At 51.2% G+C, this 23,323-nt stretch overlaps 3 protein-coding genes across 6 annotated transcripts; 1 reads left to right on the plus strand and 2 right to left on the minus strand.

The window, feature by feature from the left end:
• Nucleotides 1-2,258: 2,258 nt before the first annotated feature.
• LOC128814641 (uncharacterized) lies at nucleotides 2,259-12,207 on the minus strand. The gene is made up of 9 exons (XM_053990679.1): nucleotides 11,726-12,207; nucleotides 10,719-10,832; nucleotides 7,944-9,629; nucleotides 7,246-7,345; nucleotides 6,508-6,656; nucleotides 6,228-6,340; nucleotides 5,616-5,705; nucleotides 4,495-4,617; nucleotides 2,259-3,992 (listed from the first exon to the last, which is right to left on the minus strand). Exons 1-9 carry the CDS (start codon nucleotides 11,772-11,774, stop codon nucleotides 3,810-3,812), a joined length of 2,607 nt encoding a protein of 868 aa, XP_053846654.1. The 5' UTR covers nucleotides 11,775-12,207; the 3' UTR covers nucleotides 2,259-3,809.
• Nucleotides 12,207-18,721, plus strand: LOC128814645 (putative glutamine amidotransferase-like class 1 domain-containing protein 3B, mitochondrial). Its single transcript, XM_053990691.1, has 4 exons — nucleotides 12,207-15,042; nucleotides 16,639-16,810; nucleotides 17,059-17,260; nucleotides 18,319-18,721. Exons 1-4 carry the CDS (start codon nucleotides 14,935-14,937, stop codon nucleotides 18,509-18,511), a joined length of 675 nt encoding a protein of 224 aa, XP_053846666.1. The 5' UTR covers nucleotides 12,207-14,934; the 3' UTR covers nucleotides 18,512-18,721.
• LOC128814644 (centrin-2-like) lies at nucleotides 14,956-23,218 on the minus strand. Of its 4 annotated transcripts, none has more exons than XM_053990688.1 (6): nucleotides 23,094-23,213; nucleotides 22,461-22,658; nucleotides 21,645-21,773; nucleotides 20,879-21,016; nucleotides 20,273-20,464; nucleotides 15,252-15,327 (listed from the first exon to the last, which is right to left on the minus strand). In XM_053990688.1, the coding sequence occupies exons 1-5, from the start codon at nucleotides 23,139-23,141 to the stop codon at nucleotides 20,375-20,377; spliced, it is 603 nt and encodes a 200-aa protein (XP_053846663.1). In that variant the 5' UTR covers nucleotides 23,142-23,213; the 3' UTR covers nucleotides 15,252-15,327; nucleotides 20,273-20,374. The 4 variants fall into 4 exon arrangements, with proteins under 4 accessions (XP_053846662.1, XP_053846663.1, XP_053846664.1 ...); XM_053990689.1 differs by lacking the exon at nucleotides 15,252-15,327 and adding an exon at nucleotides 19,859-19,895; XM_053990687.1 differs by lacking the exon at nucleotides 20,273-20,464 and having other exon boundaries at nucleotides 14,956-15,327; nucleotides 23,094-23,218.
• Nucleotides 23,219-23,323: the final 105 nt, after the last annotated feature.

The raw sequence follows: 23,323 nt of genomic DNA on the forward strand, positions 1-23,323 counted from the left end.
GGGAGATGCACAGCAAAGGACAAAATGTCCAAGGCCAGGTTGGACACTGGGGCTTGGAGCAATCCAGGATAGTGGAAGATGTCCCTGCCATGGCAGAGGGTGGAATGAGATGGGCTTTGAGGTCCTTTCCAATCCCAGACAGCCTGGGATTCTGGGATTTAGCAGTTGTTCTTTGCTTTGGTTGAGGGCCCAGTTGCTGTCACCCAGTCATCTCTAAATCCAGCAGCATTCCCTCTGGCAGGAATGTGGGGACCCCAGGATGGCCCTAGACCAGGTTGCTTAGCTGGGCAACCAGCTCAGCCCTCTCAGGTGTTAAATCCCAGTTGTTCTGTGGAGCAGCTGAAAACCTGCCCCAAGATTTTGAACAACGGTGTTTCTCTGTTGCTGACAGAGCTGATTATCTGGTGATTTTGCAGGAGTAACCCCAGGCTGCTGCTGGTGGAAGAACACAACGAGGTGAGTGTGACAAGAACCCACTGCGGGCCGTGTTTGCAGAAGCTGTGCCCTCAACCCTGCCAAGACCACTGGGCTTGGCTTTGACTGAAGATGACCCAATCAAGCTTTTCCTCCATCCCAAGCCACAGGCAGACTTTGACTCTTCAGGAGAAAGATCCCAAGAGAAGAGTCATAAACCCATAGAACCAATAAGGCTGGAAAAGATCTCTGAGATCATCGGTTCCAATGCTCCCATCGCCCCCAAGCTCCCAGTTCCTGTAGGTTAGAAGTGGCCAAGAGACATTACTGTCCATGTCCCAAGGCTTCTGCCGGGCTGGTGTGGGCCCAGCCATGGTTGGGAAGCCTCCCTTCCCCTTGGAAGCGCTCTGCCCACCCCACCGACACGTCCTGGGCGATGGCACTGAGTCAGTTCCTGTCCCCATGGCACCACTCTATTCTCGAAGGGTGAGCTGGCTTTTTCCTGCCACTGGAAAATACATCCTTACTTTTACATCCTTATTTAATCTTTTTTCCATTGACACGGATGTCTAGACTCCACAAAGGGCAGAAGGAAGGTGGGACAGCCCTTCTTCCCGGGTTGTTTCCAGCCCCAGTGGGACTGCAGAGTTGGCTGGTTCACAAAGAGCCCCATTCATGAGGTTGTTTTGTCTCCCAGGCTGACCTTTCAGGACTAAAGATCTCTGAGACATTGACAATGCAACCAAAATTGGTTTCAGAGGAGTCTCTTCTGGTTTTTCCCCTCCTGTGGTGGAGGTCTGCGGACCTCACACCCCCTTCTGTCCCCCTAATCCAGAACACAGGAGTGGTTCCTTCCCCTGGAGCAGGACAGAAGGGCTCAGTGAGGCTTTCCCTTGAGGAGGCCTGGACAACCTTTTTTCACCATAACCTCCAGTTTTAGTGATGAAAATACTCTTGTTGATAGCCCAAAATAGATTTGATCTGTGATTTTTCAGCACATGTACCCAAATATTCAAATGTTTATCTCAGCCCTCTCTGATTGGATTTGCCACTTAAAACAGCAACTTTTTTCCTCTCTCCACTTATCTTCAAAAATGTTTTGCTTCCCCTTAAATGCTGGGAAACGGTGGAAATAGTAGAATGGGTTTTTTTTGTTGCTGTTGTTTTTTGTTTTTTTGTTTTTTTTTTTGCCTTGATTTAAGTGAAAGATCCCATTTAAATCCCCTTTTCCCTAAACTGTTCCTTTCTGATTTGCTGGTACAGGGGAGAGCTGTGGGTGGGGTAAAATCATGCCTGAAATGAAACCTCTCCTTGTCTCACTTCAGCAAAATGAGAAATGCTTCCCCCAGTGTCCCAGTACTGAAACCAACCTTTTCTGTGAATAAAAAAAAAAAAAAAAAAAAAAAGAAGACAAAGAGGAAAAATGGATTCAGACAAAGCATCAAGAGAAGAACACAGTTTTTTGAGCCACTTTTAACTTGTGCCACACTAAAAAAATCATTATTTGCAAGACAGGGCAGCAGCACCCCTGGTACATTTAAGCCAGGGCAGTTTTCCCTCACCAAAAGGCTTTGTGATGTCTCAACACACCTCCATCCACTTCTTACCACATTCCCTCAGATTTTGGTGCTTATGGGGTTTTCCTAGTGGTTAAGGGGTGAAATTCAGCCTTGGCATTTTTTGAGCTGGTACCAGGAGCTGCTATGAGGAGTTATCTTCTCCCCTCCTCCTCTTCCCCACCCTGGAAGTGTCACAATTTGATTTCTTCCTGAGATCCAGCTTGGATCCTGCATGGCCAGGAACAACAACATCCAGAACCCATTGCCCCACAAGGTTTTGTCACAATTGCACATCCCTGCATATGATCTATTTATTGAAAATATTTTATTGCTTTCTAAAAACCAGTTTTAAGAAACTCCAAGGAGATACAGGAAGTAGACCAGCAGAATCATTGAACACACTTAATTCTCTGGAATTTTCTCTGCAGGAAGAGAGCCAGCTCTGTGAGGACAAGTTGAGGAGACCCCATTTTGGCAGAGTTTGTAGAGGTTGAGCGCCTCTGACTGCACCACTTTTATCCTTAAATTCCAGCACAGCTTCAGGTGAAATCAATGATCAATGGATTGGTTTCAGCTGCAGTTTGATCAGCACCTTGCACCTGAGTCAGGTAAGAATAAGATCAGCAGTTTTTGGAGATAGAATAAGCCATAACTGCAGTGTTTGCCAAGGAAAACTCCTCACAAAGGTTTGAGATGCCTTCCCAACTCCTCCTGCTCAGCAGCCACCACTCCACACTGCCTGTCCTTCCTAAAAAGTCCACATCCTCCCATTGCTGCACTCCAGGAGCCATCCCACCACGTCCCAGTGAGGCTAGTAAGGTCATGGGTGAGCACGTCTCCAACTCCTTCCTGGTATTTCAGGAGCTTGCAGAGAAGCTGGAGAAGACAAATGACTGCCTGTAGTGGCTGGAATTCCTTCCTCTGATCCTATGGGATTTGCACTCTGGAGGAAACGTGCCATGAGATGGGAAGAGTTGGGCTGTAAGGCAAGAGACCAGCTCCTGGCTTCCTCAAACACTTGGAGATTGCCCTCCTGAAATTCCTAACATGGGAAGGGAGGGTCTTACCTAAATTAGCTCCAGCACCTTTAAAGATATAACATTGGAGTCATCCAGATGGGAATTCCACTCTGACACTGAGTGTGAAATACAGAAATGGCACCTCAGGTCATGGCATTTCTTTGAAGTGTTGGGTTCTCCCAACAGAGGAAAGACCTCCCAAGTGGGGTCAAACATGGGTGACCTCTCTCTGAAGAAAACACAGGAGACACCCCCAGCTCCCAGCTCAGACTTTGCCAAGTCCATTGGATCCACCAGCAAAGCACCTGGACACATCTCCCCTCCTCCTTCCCCACGTGTGTGGCACTTGGGGACACGGGTCAGCGGTGGCACTGGCAGTGCTGGAAGGACAGCTGGACTCAAGGATTGGAGAGGTCTTTTCCCACCTAAAGGATTCTGTGTGATTCAAGTTTCATGCAGTGTTTTTCCCCCACCAGGTAATTCTGCACTGCTACGCCCCACTCCCTGCTCCAAATCTGAGGAATTCCTTCCCAGTGTCAGGGATAAAGCTCTATAACTCTGGGGTCAGCCTATCCCAAAGGAAAGCCTGCTTTGGCTGTGACTGATCTCCAGGGAAAGCTGGCAGTGTCCCCAAGGGAAGATGCTCCTGCTGGGTGCCTGTGGTTTGCGAGGCAACACCGCACTGGGATAATTGAGCAGTGTCCACAGAAAGACAAATGAGTCACCCCTGCAGCTGGGAAGCCTCTCCCATTCCCCAATTTGGCCGAAATGGCATTTTCCAGCAGCCGACATCGCGGTGAGCATGGAGCTGTGGGATTCAGAAGCGGGTGTGATGCTTGGGATCGGGATCTGGCCCTGGCTCCACCAAGGCAGCCCTGCCCACCCCGTTTGGCACAGCATGGCTACGGTTCTGGAGCTCTTCCCAGCCTTTTGTGGGGCAAGGGCCACTGCTAGGGACCACCAGGTGTTTCTTCTGCACTTGCTCCAGGATCTGCAGCACCTGGAATGAGGAGACACAGCTGGGAGTAGGTTAGGACTTAAGGGAGAGCACTGATTTCTTCTCCAGCTGTTGAAATAATCAAATAATCATAAAATAATGGGTTGAAAGTAACCTTTAAAGGTCCCCCATGGGCAGGGACACCTTCCACAAGATCTCTTTCAAGTGTCTGGCTCGGTTTTGGGATGACACAAATAATTTCTGTGCTCAGAGGTGTATGGGATGGCTGAACATGGAGAGCCTGCCCCATAGAGGTCCATGACCTTGGATCTCAGAGCCCTTTCCATGGATGAATTAGCCCCACATTTCCCATTCCCCAGCTCCACAGAGGTGCTCTGGAGCAGGATCAGAACAGAAGCACAGAGCTCTGCTCTTGTCCCTCACACCAGCCTGAGATAACTCCTCGCGCTATCACAGACTTGTCTCCTTACTGAATTAGGAAGCCCCAGGTTGAAACTCATTCAGTGGAGAAAGGGAATGGAAATTAAATCCAGATGAACTTCACCTGAGACTTGGGGATGATGCCGACTCGGAAGAATCCAATGTTCCCACTGTCGATCTTTGTGCAGTCCACCACGGTGGAGGCAATGTTCTCTGGAGAAGGCCCACCACAAAGGACTGCATCCACCTAAAACCAGCAAATTTTCACACCAAATTCCTCTTGGAAAGGGAGAGTTTCCCCTCTCAACAGGAAGTAGTTCTCATCAAAGGCAATGCTGCTCCTTCCTGCCCCGCTGCAGCGACACCAGCGCTAGATTTGGAGTGAATGAACCTCAAAGCAAGGGCAGGGAGAGCTCTGCGGGGTGCAGGTCAGCAGCACAGCACAGGCAGGTTTACAGCAGCTGAGGAGCTCTGGAGAAGTCCCATCCACAAAGAAAATGTGTATGAAGTTTTGATTTTTGAGGAGCTAGAGGTGGAAGACTTGTACCACCTCTTGTTTAAAGCTGCCGCGATGACACAAAATGTAAAACCCTCAGAATTCAGCAGTGAAATCTTAGAATCATGGAATCATCTGGAACTGGTAGGATCCACAGGCACCATCAATCCAACCCCTGGCCCTGCACAGGACACCCCAACAATTCCACCCTTCCAAAGGCTCCTGGAGCTCTGGCAGCCTTGGGGCCGTGCCCATTCCCTGGGGAGCCTGGGCAGTGACAGCGCCCTCTAGGGAAGAACCTTTCCTGATCTCCTACCTAAACCAATGAAAGGCCACTTCCATGAAAGCTCTAACAGCCAGGAATATTTTGGAGCTTGGTACCAGTTTTAGACCAGCCCCAGCCTTAGATGGGAATCCCTGAGTTCTCACAGCCCAATGCCAGCACATCCAGGCACCAGGATTTGCTTGCTTGTAAGCAAGAATGAATTTTTTATTGCTCCCATCATCCCATGTTGGAATATGAACCCACTCACATTGCCAAGCCATAACTACACTATGTAAAGCAGAAGAGTTTTGGTTTCATGGCAAGACCTGTGCTTTAAAATCTTCCTTCTCTTTGACACCAGCATGAGGAGCATCCATGAGATTTTTTTGAATTAGAGGCTTTCCCAGATTCCTGATACCATCTATTGATTTGCCTTCTGGAAACAAAGTGGTTGCACTTTCCCATCCCCACATCTCTTGGTTACCTTATCTCCCAGCTTGGCATACACTTGGTTGTGGTGGGTCGTGTCAGCCTCTCCCGTTGGGTTGGCTGATGTGACCACAATGGGGCCAACCTGGTGACAGAAAAAGAGCAGTCAAAGCTCTGAGCAGGACTTTTGGGACTTGGTGACTCAAGCTCTGAAATTCATCCCATTCTGCATTCCCAGACTCTGAAGAGAGCTCAATGTGGCTCACCCAGGTGAGGCACCTTTTTTACAGTCAACCACAACCCCACCAAACTGTGTTTGAGTGACCAGCACTGACAAATTTGGGTTTAGTGATGATGGCCATGAAATGACATCTTGCTTTCCAGCAATAGCACTTGCCTAGACCTAGCACACTCAGGGTATCACAGCTCCTGTGGCCACCTTCTGCACCTTCTGAAGTTATTCCGGCCTCAGAGAAGTCCCTGCTTCCAACAGTGTTCTACGTTGGAAATGAAACTGTGTCTGTTAAGGGCATTGTCCTGATTTCCTGACCTGGTGGTTGCTCCTTTTCCCCTCTTTGCTGCCATAAGATCCCTCCCAGCTGCCTTCAGGCCCCAGCCCTTCTCAAAGAAGGGGTCAGGTCACCAGGGCTGAGGTGCTCTGACTCACCAGGTCGATGAGGTGTGTGGTGACAGAGCAGTCGGGAATGCGGATGGCCACACTCTGGCGGGTCCCAACGTACTTAGCAGAGTCCTTCATTCCCAGGAAATCCACCCATTCACCTGCACCAAGCAGAGTCACTCAGCACTTAGAGATTTACACCAGCCCAAACACAATGATTGTAACCAAAATATCCCTATGGAACATGTGGTGTTGCAGGCATTCACAGTTTTAAGAATTTCAAACCCAAAGCTCTCCAGAGAGCTTGGCATTACCAGCATTTCCTCACCTCTGGGAATGACCAAGCTAATGGGAGATGGCCAGGCAGCCTCCATGAAGTCCCAGAGGAGGGGAGTGAACAAATGCTTGGCAGGTTCCAGTTGCTTTAGGCTGGAAATCCAGAGGGACATGGGGCGATCCTGAGCCTGGTTCTTGGACCTGGAATGAGGGAAGAAAAGGTGAGGCTGGAAGTAAGATGAGGATTTAAATTCAAGGAAAGGAAACTACTGGAGAGGTCTAGAGCTAAGAGAAGATGTGTAGGCTCTGCCCCAGGTCACCATCTGGAGCAGAAGACTGTTCAACCACTGACTGGATGGGAAGGAACTTTACTGGCTACTGCCAATCAGGAACATCTATTTCCAAATCAAGGCTTTAACTTCTTGTGTAGTGGTGGGTAAAGGTCCCAACAAGTCCTGAGGAAACCCCCCAATATGAGGGGCTCCAGCTTACACCAGAGGGGTTTTGTTGTGACAACACATACCTCCAAGTAAGAACAATAAGCCCCTGCCCCCTTTGCCACTGGTTTGGGCTTCTTGTGGTGTCCAAGTTACCTGGCTCTATCAGCCTTTGGTGTCCCAGAACACAACTGCAACTCAGTTCCCTCCTTTCCTCACCTGGATCTTCTCCCTCCCTTGCTGTTCCCACTGAGGCTGAGCTGCCTTGCTCTCAGTGGGTGCTGTAGCCAGCACTCAGTAGCAGCTCTGAGATCTGGAAGGTTCCTGAGCCCAGCCTGGGTGCCAGGACTCACCGGTGAGCTTTCTCCACGGCATCAGGCCGGCTGCAGGCGGCCACCAGCACGTACACGGTGTCCGTGGGGATGCCACAGGTGCCGCCGTTCCTCAGGATATCTGTTGGCATGTGAGCAGGGCAGGAGCCCTTGAGTGACAGGGGAGGAGTGTAATTCCCGTGGCAGAGTTGTCACACAACGTGGTGCTCTCCTCTCCTTGTCCCTTGCTCTGGCAGTGCATTTTCCCACATTCCTCCAAGGGTATATCTGGCATTTAGGGGGATTCTGGGCCAGAGTGCAGAGAGTAAGGACCAAGCATTGGCTCTGCTTTCTCTGTGCAAAGCTTTGGGTGTTAGCCCCAGCCTGGAGGATTCCTGGGTCTCAGGGCAGATGAGGACACAGGGAAATAATGCAGGAGGCACAGCAGGGAATTCACTGCTCTACTCAGCTCGTGACTCCTGTAACTTGGCCCACTTTACCAAAACGTCACCACATCATCCAGCTTTCCACATCAAGGCCAGGTTGGATGGGGCTTGGAGCAGCCTGGTCCAGTGGAAGGTGTCCCTGCCCATGGAACAAGATGGGCTTTAAGGTCCTTTCCCACTCAAACCATTCTGTGATTCTCTGATTGGGATAATGTCCTTTTAAGAGTGTTCTGCTATAAAACCTCACAGAATATCCCCTCCATCCCCACATTGTGCCCTCTGTTTTTCTCTTACCTGCAATTCTCTTGACTGAGGAAGCTTTCCTGGCAGGCAGGTGAAGGCACTTGGTCGTTCCTGCCCCAACACCACTGAGCTGCACCATGGGCCCCCCCATGGGCAAGCAGCAACCCTCAAAGGTGCTGCTGGCCAGGGCAGCCAGGAAGCAGTAAAAACTGACCAGCCCAAAGATGAGGGTGGCAGCGATGTCGTATCCAGTGGGAAGAGCATGGATGGCATCCAGCAGGAAGCTGACAGAGATGAGCGTGAAGGCGAGGGAGTAGAAGAACCAGGCCATGTTTAAGAAGAGCGAGCAGAAGACAATGAAGCTATTGAAGAGCATGAAGGAAATGATGCCCACAGCTGCATGGAAGCTTCTGGCAGTGCCATAGAAACCACCGTACCTTGTCAGGCCCCAGATGGTCCACATGACAGAGTAGAGGATAAAAGCACTGCTCTCCAGGGTTTTACCCCGGGCAAAGGCCACTGAGCCACCAAGGAACTTCAGGATCCCACCAGCTACCACCACCCACGGAATGACAACAGTGGCAAGAGGAGCCTGGGGGTCTCCTGTGGCTGTTAGAGCAAAAGAAGCCAGGACACTGCAGGCATAGGTAAGGACTTCTGCATTGGCATACTTGGAATAGCCCAGGTAGGGAGCGTGGAGGTCTGTCCCCTCCCGGAGCTTCAGGAGGCTGCTGTGAGCAAGGAGGGCCTTCACAGCACCCTTCCCTGTTGGGATCTTGGCCCTGCCCCTCACATTGTACAGGTGAATCAGAGCCACCAAGGCCGAGGCCACAAAAATGGCCACGGCCACGCCTTGGGGGCCACCTGCAAAAAAACCCCTGGGACTGCAAGCCAAGGCAATGCAGTAGGTGACAAAAACCAGCAAGTACAGGCCATCCACAGGGCTCTGAAAGGAGAGAAAAAGAGCCAAGACAGCAAAAAGAATGGAGAAAACCACCAGGAATGGGGTCGGGAGAGACGGCTCCTCTGGCAGCCAGGCGGGGTACAGGAGGCAGTAGCCTCCAGCGAATTTAAGGATGGAAGTGAAGCCAAATGCTGTAGCCATGAGAACGTCCATTGCACGGTAGGACAACACACAGATGCCAATCTGGTAGGTGCCAGCTGCCCACAGCCAGGGCACGTGGCCCAGGAAGAGTCTGGGGGTGACTCCCAGGAGCCTGCAGCAGAAGACACTGGCTGACAGCATGTTCAGGAGCAGCCCGGGGGCTGCAAAGGGGTTGGTGCTGCCAGTGCTGCCCCGGCCCTGCTCCTGGGCCTTTTTCTCAGCGAGATCCATGCCAGGGAGGGCAACTTTCCCTTTGGTCAGGAGGTAAAGGATCCTCCCCAGAACAAAGTAGCCCCCAACCAAGCAGACACTGAGGTGACTGCACGCCACGGCCGAGGGGCCGAGCGAGGAGCTGAAGTGCAGGGCCGCCTCATGGGCACTGGCCAGGGACACGGTGGTAGCCACCAGGGCCAGGAGGGGCTCTCCACAGAGGAAGCCCACCACAGCCAGCAGGAGCAGGGCTGGGGTGAAGGTGACCAGGCCTGGCAGCAGGGCATCACGGGCATCCCCCGGGCCAGGCAGCACTCCCTGCCCTGCCAGGATGAGGATCACTCCATAGCCACTCCAGAGGGCTGACAGGGTCAGGCACAGGGACACCAGCAGGGAGGCGTTCCTGAGGCTTCTCCGGATCCCTGTGAACAAACAGAGACAGGGCTGTGGTTTCAGACAGCACAGTGTGGGAAGCAGGAGTTAGGAAAGGTGGGAAGCAGGATCACTACAGGGCAAGGATCAGCACGGGTCCTGCCTGATGATGGATTTGTCCTGGAGAAAAGAAGGCTCAGGGGGACCTTATCCCACTCTACAACTACCTGGAAGGAGGTTGTAGTGAGGGGTCAGGCTCTTCTCCCAGGGAACAAGAATCAAGGACAAGAGGAAATGACCTCAGGTTGTGCTGGGGGAGGTTTAGATTGAATATCAGGGAAAATTTCTCATGAAAAGAGTTGTCCAGCCCTGGCACAGCTGCCCAGGGCAGTGGAGGAGTCCCCATCCCTGGAAGTGTTCAAAAGACACACGGATGTAGCACCTGAGGACATTGCTTAGTGGTGACCATGGTGGTGGTGCTGGTTGATGGTTGGGTTTGACAGTCTTCAAGGTCTTTTCCAACCTGAATAATTCCATGATTTGATGATTCTGTGATTTCATGTTGCTATGAGTTACAAAGAATAAATAATTCAACATTCTAGAAAGTGTGGGTTTTGTTCTAGGCAGTGATTTTTTTTTCTCTCAGATAAGTAGAGGCACTGTCTCTTGGCATTTACCCATGGACATTTCAATGCATGCCTGCTGAAAGCACTCTCAGAAAGCCTGGGAGATAAATGTGCATTCAGTGTGTTAAAACTCCAAGATCCTGCTAGAGCATTTGCTTAAGACAAACATTGATTTATTTTCTTGCCTGTAGAGGAAAAATTTGCTGTGCTGACACAGAGCTATGAAATGGTTTGGGTTGGGAGAGGCCTCAAAGCTCATCCCATTCCACCCCTGCCATGGGCAGGGACACCTTCCACTATCCCAGGGTCCTCCAAGCCCCAATGTCCAGCCTGGCCTTGGACACTTCCAGGGATCCAGGGGCAGCCACAGCTGCTCTGGACAACACACTCCTCTGGGAGAAGGGATGAGTGCTTCAGCGAGGCTGCCATGGTTTGTATACTGCTGGCAGAGCAGAGCTGGATGTGCAAAGCCATGGGAGGGAGGCTGTGGGGCTGGCCAGCCCCAGCTCTTACCTGCATACACCAGGAGAGCTGACACCAGCAGCAGCAGCACTCCGAGAGCCATGCTGGGAATCAGCGGGGTAGCTCGGGGGGAGCTGTACAAATGCACGGCCAGCAGGAGAGATCCTGTGGGACACGGAGGAGAGAAGCACACAGAGCTTGTAAACGTGGCCCAAAAGCCAGGAGAGGATCAGGGTGGACAGAGCACGGAATAGAGGGAAAATAACAGTGCAAGATCTGCAAATAGGAAAGCCTAAGGAGCTGGGGGAGTGTGATTTGGTTTGTGCCCAAGGTCTCACTTCTTTCTGGGTGCCTGGTTTGGGTGCTTGGATTTAGTCATTTGAGGTTGCCCAGAGAGGTTGTGGATGCCCCATCCCATCAAGGTCAGGTTGGATATTGGGGTTTGGAGCAGCTGGGTCAAGGGGAAAGTGTCCCTGCCCCATGGCAGGGGATGGAACTGGATCATCTTTAAGGTCCCTTCCAACCCAAACCATCCTGGGAATGTATGAAAGAGTCTGAAAGTGCTCCCCTGTTGCCAGATAAAGGTAAAAATCCACAATTCCAGTTATACAAAAGGCGGACAGACACACACACCCTGCAGCTGATCCCTCCAGCCTAGTACTGATGGAAAACCAGCTGAAACAATCTGGGAAGATGGAACACAAAGGAGGAGCAAGTGAAAGGGAGTGAACACAGAAAACAGAAAAGGGTTGGAAAAGGAAAGGGGAGGAAACTGCATCCAAACCAAGATGATTTACTACAGTGACTATGAAAAAGTTTGGATTTATTTCCCACCCAGCGTGGAACGAGTACAAAACTTCAGGCCAGCCCTTGGAAGCCAAGAAAAATATTTTGTTGGCCGCCAAAGCAGGCGCAGGGATCTCTGGATAGAAAAGCTCACCCCAGGCAGAGAAGCCTGTGGATAAACAGCCTCTTTAGCCCCCTCAGAAAAGGAGGGTGTCCCGGAAAGCTCGTCCCAAGCCCGTGTCCCGTGCCAGGATGCCAGGAGCGGTCCCTACCTGCGGAAATGCCCAGGAGTCCGATGCAGGAATGCAGTGACTCGCCCATCCCTGCGCGCCACAGCCCCGGCCGAGGGCTGCACTGCTGCCTCTCTTTCCTCCCATGCTCTTTATAACCAAACCATCGCCGCTGCCGCCGGTCCTCCCTGCTCTCCACCCCTTTTCCCTACAAACCTCTTCTGTTCCTGCTCCTCTCTGCATGCGGGAGGAAATGCAAATGAAGTTCTGGCTGCAGTAAATTTGGGGCTGTGAGTCAGCGTGGGCCGCTGGTAGCTCCCTCCAGGGGCCTCTTAATTTTACTGTTGATTAACCCTTGTTCAAAAAGACAGTTGTAAAATAAGGCTGAGGGTTTATTGCTATTGCTGCCTTTTTTTGCTCCTGCCAGTGAGGAAATTACACCGGTTAAAATGAAGGTTTTTGCAAGCATCCACCTTGATGGAGCAAACAAGCCCTCTGCAAGCCCAGCAGCTCCTTGGGGACCACTTGTTTCTCCTCACACTGGCCATGGGCCTACTGTTTGTCCTTGTCACAGCTCTGAATGCCTGGCACCAGCCCCCTGAGCTGGGCAAACCCAGGGCAGACCCAGTGCCATTCCCTTAAAGGTGACTTCTGTCCACCTGTCACTCCATATCCAGCTCCTCCAGCCCAGAGGAGCCTTGCTGGCTTTCCAGGTTAGGAGTGAGTGTCCAGCATTGCCAGGATTGTGTCCCAAAGGGGACATGAAGGACCTGTGGGCAGCTTCCTGCTGCTCCCCATGTGGAATGCATGGTCAGGGCACAAAGGTGTTTATGGATGGAGGGGAGGCTGCAGAAAGCACTGGCTTGGGGATCGTGTTGAGTCATGGCTCGGGTGGGAATTGTCAGAGAACTGTTCTGTGAGAGCTGACAGCTTAGTTCCTCCATTGTGTTGTTTGTGGGAATGGAGCAGTGTAGGGACTGTTCCTTTGAGGGACTCGGCTCCAGTTAAAGCAATTCCCACTCTCCTGACAAGGTAAAAAGTGCAGAACAGCATGCAGAGCTTTGTACTGATACTGTTGGGCTGCCCAGGGATGGCTCTGCAGAGCTCCTCCAGCAGCCAGCTCTGATGTTCCCCTCAGCAGATCCTGCTCTGTGATGCCCCATAAATCCTGTTCCACAGACAGGGCAGGAGGACAGGAAAGCTGCTGGGAATGAGGCTGAGAGCTGCACTGGCTGGAGCTCACAGTCAGGCCTGTGGGGTCATCCAAGGGGTGTTGGAGCCGTGACAGCATCCAGAACAACCCTAGAGCATCAGACACTCTGCTTATCAGGACCCTGCTCCTCCTGCCCCTGAGCCAGCTGCAGCACGATGGCAGCTGGATCCAGCTGGATCCCCTTCACTGCTCCCAAACCTTCCTGGTATCTCTAACTGTGCTCAGCCTGCAGGAAGAGGGTCCCTTCCCACCCCTCCTCACTAGAACCTTAATGCAGATTAAAGCCACTTGTCAGTACCAATGCCCACAACAAATCTGTACAGCCAAGGCCACCCAGGCTGGAATAACCCAGCAGAGAAATGTCATTTATCATTCATCTCTTCATTGCAGAGAGATCTTTAGGGCTGACATGTCTGTTGTGACAGATGTTTTTCCAAGGGGAGGAAACAAGCCTGGCTGGTCCAGTTGAAGTAATCACCCCGGTAAGGGGAACCAGCGCAGCCAGTTTACAACAGGCAAGGGTGACTGATGTGGTTTGCAGCAGGCAGGTTGTGGAAATCCTCAGCCTCTGGCTACTTTGTTCCATGGCTAGCAGGACTGCTCCTGAAGCAGCTGCAGGAAGGAGAAATTACTTGTTCAGGTTGCAACATCACTCGGCTGTTTTTCTATGCAAGAGGAAATAATACACCCCTAAACCATAGTTAGGATTCCTTAGATAGCGAAACAAGCAGCAGGGAAAAGGCTTTGGATGTTTTTTTATGCATATCTCAACTTAATTCCTGTTCTGGGCAATAAAAGTAACTGAGAGGCACAGTCTGGCTTGGGTTAGTGGGACTGCAAGGCCTCGGTCCCATGTTTCTTGTTCCTGCTTGTTCAGGTAGCAGCTGAGTGCCTGAAATACCTTATTTTGGGAGAAACATGTCATAAATGAAGTCCCAAACAGCAGCAGTGAGCCTTCTCCTCAGGCCTGCCCTGACTGAACACTCTGCCAAGCCACGAGTTCATTACCCACAGGATGTGCTTCACCTCTCTCCCAAAAATGACAGAGCCCCAAGGAACATGTCTTATAAATAACCCCTGAAAAACACCCTGCAGCCATGTTGTGGGAATTTTTTGTTCTCTCAGCCTCCACAGGGCACAGTTATTTCACCAGGGCCAGGCTGAAATAGAGAGCTACAGGATCATCTCCACGAGAGCAGAGCCAGGGTGGGAGGAACAAGCTCCAGACACTGAATCTGGCTGCCAGGGCCCCTCCAGAGCTCAGGGCTCCCCCAATTCCCAGTGCCACTTCCCTGGAATTAAATAAATGGAGAGATGGTGCTGTTGATGAAGAATCCCATTATTCCAGAGATGAAGAAGTGCTTGGACAATGCCCTCAGGCAGAGGGTGGGATTGTTGGGGTGCCCATGCAGGGCCAGGAGCTGGATGTTGTGGGGTCCCTTCCAACTCTATGACTTCATTAACTTCTTAACTCAGGGTGCAAAAGCCAGCAAACAACTGCAGCAAAGTGTAAAATATCCACTTTTGAGAGATGATATCTGGGGGAAGGAACATTCAGGAGCCAAAAAGGAAATGTTGGTGTTAAAAGTCTAAAGCAGCCTATGCAGTGCAGGGTTCAAAGAATTGGTCAGAGATGGGAATGCACGGGCTGAAATCCTGGCTCTGGGCAGGCTCCTTTTGACACAATCTCCTGTGCAAAGGTTTTGGTGCTTCAGTCTGAACTAGAATGGAAAATCAACAGCCGAGGAGGAAAAACACAGCTGCTCTGTTGAGCAGGGCATGTCAGCTGGGGCTGCTCTGCAGACAACGTGCTGGGAGGAAGATCTGTAAGGCAGCAGCCAGTTGAAGAAACAAATAATATTTATATGCCCTGCCTGTGGAACTGGAAATAAAACCTCCTTGCCAGTAAGAAACTCGGCCCAACCCTCGCGGCCCCACCTGCTCCTGGGGAGGGCTGGCGCTATAAAGGGCTGCGGGCGGCGGGCAGAGCTCACAGCGGCGTGCGGCTCTCCAGGGAACCCTCTGCTCCCGGGGGACCATGGCAAAGAGGGTGGCCGTGGTGCTGGCTGGCTGCGGGGTGTTCGATGGCAGCGAGATCCACGAGGCTTCGGCGGTCCTGGTGCATCTCAGCCGGGAGGGGGCTCAGGTAAGAGGCACCGGCAGGGTCCTGCCCGAGCTCCTTTTCCTGGCTCTGGCTCCCTTTCCCGGCTCTGCTCCTCAGTCTCTCCACTCCTTGTCTCTGAGATAAACTCCCCAGAAGACAAAGCAGCAGTGCCTGGAGTCACTGGGAACGGTGTGGAGAACTCCCTGCTCAGCTGTCCTGTACAAAGGGACTGGCGTGGGGCTCTGCATCCAAACTCTCCAACAGACTTTCCTGAACGCCTTCTCTCTTCACTTCTGGCTTCACATCGTCTTTTCTCTCCTGGTATCTCTGTTTAAAAGACAGTTTGGGCTGTTTGAAGTTCATATTTTTAAAACCTTCAAAGAGTAGAAGTGAAAATAGAATCAGAGAATACCAGAATGGTTTGGACTGGGAAGGACTTTAAAGATTATCCATTCCCATCCCCTGCTACGGGCAGGGACACCTTCCACTGTCCCAGGGTGCTCCAAAGCCCGTCCAGCCTGGCCTGGGACACTTCCAGGGATGAGAGAACAGATAGGGGTTCGTGAGTTAAACTTGAGGGGTAAAAAAGGTGCAGCTGCTCTAAAAGTCGGGAGAGCGGCTCCGTGAGAATGGGGAAGGAGGGAGGGAAAGCCTCTGGAGCATCACACTCAGCTCTGAGGCACCCACGTGTCTGGGTCGGAGCCGTCCCCCTGGGAATGGGAACTGCTCAGTGGAACACAGAGGCACAGGGATGACCTACCTGTGCCAGCCCCCCCAGTTCCAGACCATTCCAACCCTGCACTCGCTGTTTGGCTCCAGGATGAGACTTGGCCAGACGTTTTCTCCACTGTGTGTAATTTTGCCTTTTCCTCTCCTGGAGCCGCTGCAGTCCTTCCCTCCTGCCATATCCCAACCCAGCAGGGTCGGAGCCCGTCCCTCCCTCATCCCTGGATCGGCAGGGGCCTCTAGTGGAGGAAACTCGGGCGTCATTTCAATCCCTCCTTTTCTAAGGAAACAAACCAGCACAGAATGGAATTATTTCAGCTGGAAGGGAGCAGAGCTCAGTGCCTCCCTCTCCACGGGAAGCTGCCGTGAGGTTGCCCCTCAGGTTCTTTGTCTCCCACCTAGGTAATTCCGAAGTCCTTGGCTGTTCCTCACAAGGACATTCCTTCCAGCCCTGCCTTCCTTGGGACACCTCGGTGTTCCTTAAATTGTGTGGCCCAGAACTGCACAGGTGGGACAGTCCCAAAATCTGTTCACCACCCTCCACTCTTAATTTCTGAATATGAGCTTGAAAGTGCTAAAGAAAGGGAAAGCATTTTCCAGAAATGGCTTTGGGAAAACAGTTGGTAGGGAGAGGAAACCCCAAGTCCTGTACCAGTGGGAGATGGGGTGGGTCAGCAGCTCTCTGGGTGTTCACCCAGCAAGAGAGATTTATTGGGATATGGATGGACTCTTCAGCCCACCAGACAAGCAGTTCTGGGCACAAACTGCTGAAAGTTTCCTTCCTCCCTTCCCTCCTTCCTCCATGCCAGCTCTTTCCCAAGAAAGCCCTGCAGCATTCCCTCTCACTGCCTGTGCCTTTACCACGTTTCTCCATAATTTCTGAAGAATAACAGTCCTTTCCCCTCACTCCAGGCTGAGGTTTATGCTCCCAACATCCCCCAGATGCACGTGGTGGATCACGTGAAGGGGCAGCCAACGCCGGAGCAGCGCAATGTCCTGGTGGAAAGTGCCAGGATAGCCAGAGGCAACATCAAGGACCTGGCTACGCTGGATGTCAAGGGGCTGGATGCCCTCATCATTCCAGGTACGATTGTGTGGGGTCTGCTTGTCCGCAGCTTAGATATTCCATAGGTCTGGAATGGTGTGGGAGTCGTGAGATGGAGAGGGACAGGCTGGAGCAGGGCTTGGAAGGAGAGCAAATTTTAATTTTTTTCTTGATTCTGGACAAATGCTGCCAACCATCCAATGCACCTGAGCATTTCACCACACCACACCTGGCAAAAATCCTGCCCTGGACATAATTTGCAGCCTAAACTGTTTCTCTTTCCTCAGGTGGCTTCGGGGTGGCAAAAAACCTGAGCACTTGGGCCACACAGGGCAAGAACTGCAGCGTCTCCGAAGAGGTGGAGGGTGTCCTGAGGGCATTCCACGCTGCCCACAAACCCATCGGGCTGTGCTGCATCTCCCCAGTGCTGGCAGCCAAAATCTTCCCGGGCTGTGAGGTGACTGTGGGACATGACACGGAGTGTGAGCAGTGAGTGTCAACCCCCGGGGGGTTGGTGACAGCCACACCAGGGTCCCCCCAAAGTCCCCAGGAATCCTGGCCAGGTGGTGGAAGTCTCACAAGGAGCTGAACGCTATTGCTGAGAACTCAGCTCTGCTGCCTCCAGTGAGGCCTTCAGCAACTCCAGGCCTCTTGGGGACAGGGAAAACAGGGAAAAATAGAAACTCTGGAAGACTGATTTTATCATTTCTCTGCACAGCAGAAGGAATGATGTAACACCCAATCTGTTTGCATTTTTGTGTCTTGTTTCCACAACTCTGATGGCTTTGAATGAGACACTTTAATTAATTTAAATGTAAAGTATTATTTTAAATTAAATATTTGCCCCCCTGATGCCTCACAGACCTAGGGTAGGAAAAGCCTTTGCTGACTCCAAGCTAAGTGTATCCAAGGCAGGAACAAGATGGTTACCCAAGGCTTGGGGTGGGAAGAGAGGGAGGGAGTGAAACTGTCTTCAGTCCTACAGGGAAGCTGTGATTGGATTCTCCCAAGGGCAGGCAAGGAATGTTGATGACTTTTGCTAGGAAGGAGTTTTGTCACTAGCTCTGAGGAAGCTAGTGGAAAAAACCCACCACAAACCTAAATCTAATTGTTGCCCAGAGAAGCTGTGGCTGCTCGGTTCCTAGCAGTGTCCAAGGCCAGGCTGGATGGGGCTTGGAGCAGCCTGAGACAGTGGAAGGTGTCCTTGGGCATGGCAGAGGTGGCACTGGGTGGGCTTTGAAGTCCCTTTTCACCCAAATCTTCCCAGGTTTTTACTAACATGAACACTGGAGTGGGCAGAATTAGGTAGTGGAGCATCCAAAGTGGAACTTCAGGCCTCATTTTGGCTTTACTTCAGATTTTTAACTCATGTGAACAGGAGGTTTTCCTGTTGTACAACCCTGGAGAAACTCCTCGAGCAGGAAAAGATTTGGATCCGACTGAACGGGTTTTGTGCAGTGACCACAGAATCTTCCCTCTGGCCCTTCCCCAAGCACAGCATGTAGGAGATTCCCCACTCCAGGTTTTCATTCCCCATTCCCTTGCAGGTGGCCTTATGCCAAGACTGCTGAGGCCATGAGGGAGCTGGGCTGCAGGCACGTGAACAGCCAGGTCAGCGAGGTCCATGTGGATGCCAGGAACCGCCTGGTGAGCACCAGCGCCTTCATGTGCAACGCCCCCATCCACCACGTCCACGACGGCATTGGGAAAATGGTGCGGGAAGTGCTCAGGCTGGCCTGAGCTCCCACAGGCACCCAGCTCGTCTCCGTGGATAATGTCCTTCCCTTCACACAGCAACAGCAAAAGTGACACTCGGTAGCTCTGCCCCAGACCTCTGGTGGCTGCTGAGGAGGGAGAATTTTGGAGTTGTTGTGTTCTGCCAAGGACATGTCACACACTGGCAGGAGTTGGGCTGGGAGCTGCCATGGGATCATGGGATGGTTTGGGTTGGGAGGGACCCAAACCATCTTGTTTCATCTTGTTCCAATCTCCTTCCACTATCCCAGGCTGCTCCAACCTGGCCTTGGACACTTCCAGGGATCCAGGGGCAGCCACAGCTTCTCTGGGCATCCTGTGCCAGGGCCACCCCACCCTCACAAGGAGGAATTCTATCCCAGTATCCCACCTATCCCTGCCACAGGCTCCCACAGTGCCCAGGGTCAGCTGCTCCCCAACCCCTCCCTCAGAGCAGTGAATTGTGGCCAAAGGAAGGAACCCAGTTCTGCTCCCAAATAAAACCTGATGCTTCTACTGAATTCTGATCTTTGCTCCTGTCTCTGCCTTTCCCTCTGGATCAGGACAAGCTCTGGGTCAGTTGGGAAAATGATACAGGAAGAAATACCCAGCACCAGCCCCCCCTTGTTTTGCTGGGATTTGTCAGAACCCAGACTGGAGCAGAAATGTGACACTAGTGAGAGCAGGACCAGCCCGACGCCACCAGCCAGCTCTGGTGGGAAGAGGTGAAATTCTTCTCCTGCATTAACAGAACCAGAGAATTCCAGGTCACCTGGTCCAACTTTTCTTGGTAAAAATGCTGTCTAGAGAAGATGTCCCAACAGTCTGTCTTGATGGATCCCAAAGTGCCCAAACCCAGGGAATCCACCACTTCCAACAGCTGATTTTCTCATGGGGAAAAATTATCCTATGGTGCCCATTCAGAATCTTCCCAGGAGTATCCTGTACAGCAAATTCCTTGTCCTTTCCATGATTCCTCATAAAAAGGGAGTTTCCTTCTCCTTGTAGCCACCCTTCAAATACCAAACACAGTGACAAGATCTCCCCTAAATCTCAGTTTCCCAAGGCTGAGCAAGCTCAGGTCTCAGCCTCTCCTCACATGGGAACTTCCCAGGCTTTGGATCATCATTGTGGCCTCTAGATCCTCTCCAGCCTGGCCACATCTTTTTTTGGCAAAGTGGGGATCAAAACCCTTTCCACAATTCTAATGGCTTCAAGTAAAGTTTTATTTGAAAATAAAATCCAATCCCATCTGCAGCCTCTGAGCATTCCTGCAAGCACAGAGCTCTCAGAAGCAGCACTGGGAATTTTCTTCTGCAAAGATTTCCTTAGCCATGTGAACTGAACACAAGATAAATTGCAGCAGTTTATTTTCAGTTTAAAGAAGGCCCTAGAGAAGGGGGGGGAGGGATAATCCCATAAAACAGGTTCTAAAAAGGTGGATCCTGCAAATATGTCATAAAAAGAGTTCATTGTAGGGCCCAAACCAAGATATAAACCCAAAATAGATTTACATTGAGCAATAGATTGACACTGTCTGGTTTTGAGTCATCTCTTTACCAAACTGGAATCATTTGGACCCATTTTTGAGTCAGAAAAGGATCTGAATTTGGTCCCAAAAATGTGATTTCTGTATTTAAAGCAGTGTAAACATCATAACCAGCAACCACGTTGCTGCCTGTAAACAGAGTGGTGCAAACTGCTCCCAAATACCTTTAAAACTTCTAAACAAAAATATTCTACACAAAAACCTTACACAGAACTGACCTGTATTTTCTGCTGCCTCCAAAGAAATCAAGACACTACGAAAGTGAGGCTCCCATTGCCTAAGGAATGTACCCAAGTGCCAAGGAATAAATCCACTGGGCTTCAGTAAAGGCCAGTCTTCTTCATGATCCTCAGGAATTCCTTCTTGCTCACTTCCCCATCCCCATCCCGATCTGCCTCATCAATCATCTCCTGCAAGAGATTTGGGGTCAGGATTTAGGTGTGGGCTTTATTGGGAATCACTGGATTCATGCAGAATTCCAGCCACTCTTTAGCTGTGCTGGAGGGGCCAGTGTTGGCTCAAGCTCAGACAAAATATTTCCTGACATCTGTTTTGTTGGGTGTATTTATAGAGAAATCTGACCAGGCAATATTATAGGAAAAGTCCTGGGGGGAAACAAAGTGCTTGGAGCAGAGTCATTCCTTTCACATCATTGCTACTGGACAAAACTGCAACTGGATGATCTCATTTCTACATCCATGTGGGCTCAACCCATCCTCGACCTCAAAATCCACAGGTTCCAGGAATTCCTCCCTTCCTACCAGCACAGAGAGGATTTTCCTTCCAGCTCCAGCACAAAGACCCCAAAACCTACAGGTCCAAACCTGCAGCTCTTCATCTGTGATGTTCTCCCCCAGTGCTTTGGCCACACGTTTGAGGTTTTGGAAAGAGATTTTTCCAGTTTCATCATCATCAAAGAGTTTGAAAGCTTTGAGAATTTCCTCTTTGGAATCTTTTTCAGCCTTAAGGAAGAAAGAACAAATTTAAGGTAAAACAGGAGTGGTTGTGTTGTAGGTGACACTCAAAATAATGTTATAAAAGATCTGATAGACGTGGGAACAAATAAAGGAACCCAGCCAGCAGGAATTACACATAAAATTCAGACAAAGATAGAGGCACAACCAGAATTCCAGAATTTCAGGGATTTATTTTCTGTCCTTGCCAGCCAGATATCTTTGGGATTTCACTATCAGGGTCTTCTGCTATTAAATATCTGGATTTTGAAAAGATTTTTCAAACCAGAGATTTAATTTATAAATTAGAATTCAAGGAAAGAAAACACCCCCATGCCACACATCAACCCTCCAAAAGCTTCCTGCAGGCCTGAGCTGGTTTCCATCTGTGAGAAAAACTTTTTTCAAACACAAAATTCACCCCTGGTTGTTAAAGACACCTGTTAATGATATAATGATTTTAACTTTTCCCTGAAAAATGAGAGAATCCAGGATAGGGATTACCTCAACTTTTATACATTTAATAGTTAGGTTTAAAATATATAGTGCTTTAATCTCCCTGTAAACCCAAAAGGAGATAAAGTCTCCTCATCCACCTTCAAACTTCCCTTTGTTTGGAGCTGTGAAACATCCATACCATTCTCTGTGACATTGCTGCCAAGAAGTCACTGAAGGTGATTTTTCCTGTCCCTTCCTTATCGATGTCTGAGATAATTTTCTTGATCTCTTCTTTCTTAGGTTCAAACCCCAGGGCCCTCATGGCCACCTGGAAGGACAAAATAAGTTACAAATCCTACAAAATTATCACCAAAACCACAGGAGAGGGGGAAAAAGTGAACTTCCTGTCAAAAATTCCGTGTCTTCTGGAAAACAGGGGCAGGCTAAGAATGAGGCTGCTCTGCATTCACAACAGGATGCAGAAAACAGGGACAGAAACATTCCTGTTTTGGAATTGTCCCTCAGCTAATCCAGAAATTTCCTACACAGACTCTCACCTCTTTAACTGGTCAACCACAGGGAATTTAAATAAGTTTATTTTACATTCTGGCGATAAAAATCTTGTTGGGAAAACATTTTCCTTCTTTGATAAAGGGCCAGATAATAGCAACAACAACAATAACAATAATAACAAAGCATTAAATCCTCAACAAGAGGGGAACCCCCCCCCCCACACCTTTTTAATGAGCACAAGCCCTTTTTTGATAATTTATGAACAGAGAAGAAGTTGGGACACAAAGCACAGAATTTTGGGCAGCCTGGCCCTAAACACACTGGATAAGAGCAGAAAAGAGCTGCAATTAAAGAGAAAACCGTGCCTTTTGCCCACCAGGTTTTCTGCTGGTGGGAGGAGGGGGAAAACCCAGAAAACTCCTGTGCTTTTGAGGTTATTTGAACATTTATGGCCCTGTTCCCTTATAACCTCAGTGACTTCCAGCCGCAGGGAAACCCCGACCTTCAGGTCCTTGACATCGATGCTGCCGCTGCCGTCGGTGTCGAAGAGCTCGAAGGCGTTGCGGATCTCCCGCTGCTGCTCCTCCGGCAGCTCCAGCTCGGGGCTCGCCTTCTTCCTCTGGGCCGCGGCTCCCAGCGACGGCTTCTTAAAGCCGCAGGCCTCGGCACGGCACAGCGGGGTCGGGGGCGAACGGGGTACCTGGGGGACTCAGCCCTGTCACTGCCCCTGAGCCCCAACCACAGCCCCCGAGCCCCCATCACAGCCCCCGAGCCCCCATCACTGCCCCTGAGCCCCCATCACAGCCCCCGAGCCCCCATCACTGCCCCTGAGCCCCAACCACTGCCCCTGAGCCCCAACCACTGCCCCTGAGCCCCCATCACAGCCCCTGACCCCCAACCACAGCCCCTGAGCCCCCCGATTGCCCCCTGAGCCCCCCTCAGTGCCCCTGAGCCTCCCTCACAGTCCTTGAGCCCCATCACTGCCCCTGAGCCCCCATCACTGCCCCTGAGCTCCATGGGCCCCATCATTGCCCCTGAGCCCCCTGAGCCACCATCACTGCCCGTGAGCCCCATCACAGCCCCTGAACGCCCCCTGAGCGCTCCTGAGCCCCTCACGGCCGCTCCCCGCCCTCACCATCCCGCCGGCTACACGCCTGCCAGCCTCAACATCGCGCCCTCCCATTGGCTGTCGCCCCCACGCCGCTGCTATGGTAACGCGCGCTCCTATTGGCTGCCGTGATGGCGGAGCCAAAGGTGAATGAGCGCGTGGGGGAATCTCCTCCTTCCTTCAACGCGATTAGCCGGAGTGAAGAGGGGTTAGACCAATCAGCGAGCGGAAGCGGGCTGGCGCGATGCTCGCCTCAG

The sequence above is a fragment of the Vidua macroura genome, chromosome 14 (assembly GCF_024509145.1).
Source record: "Vidua macroura isolate BioBank_ID:100142 chromosome 14, ASM2450914v1, whole genome shotgun sequence".
Lineage (NCBI taxonomy): Eukaryota > Metazoa > Chordata > Aves > Passeriformes > Viduidae > Vidua > Vidua macroura.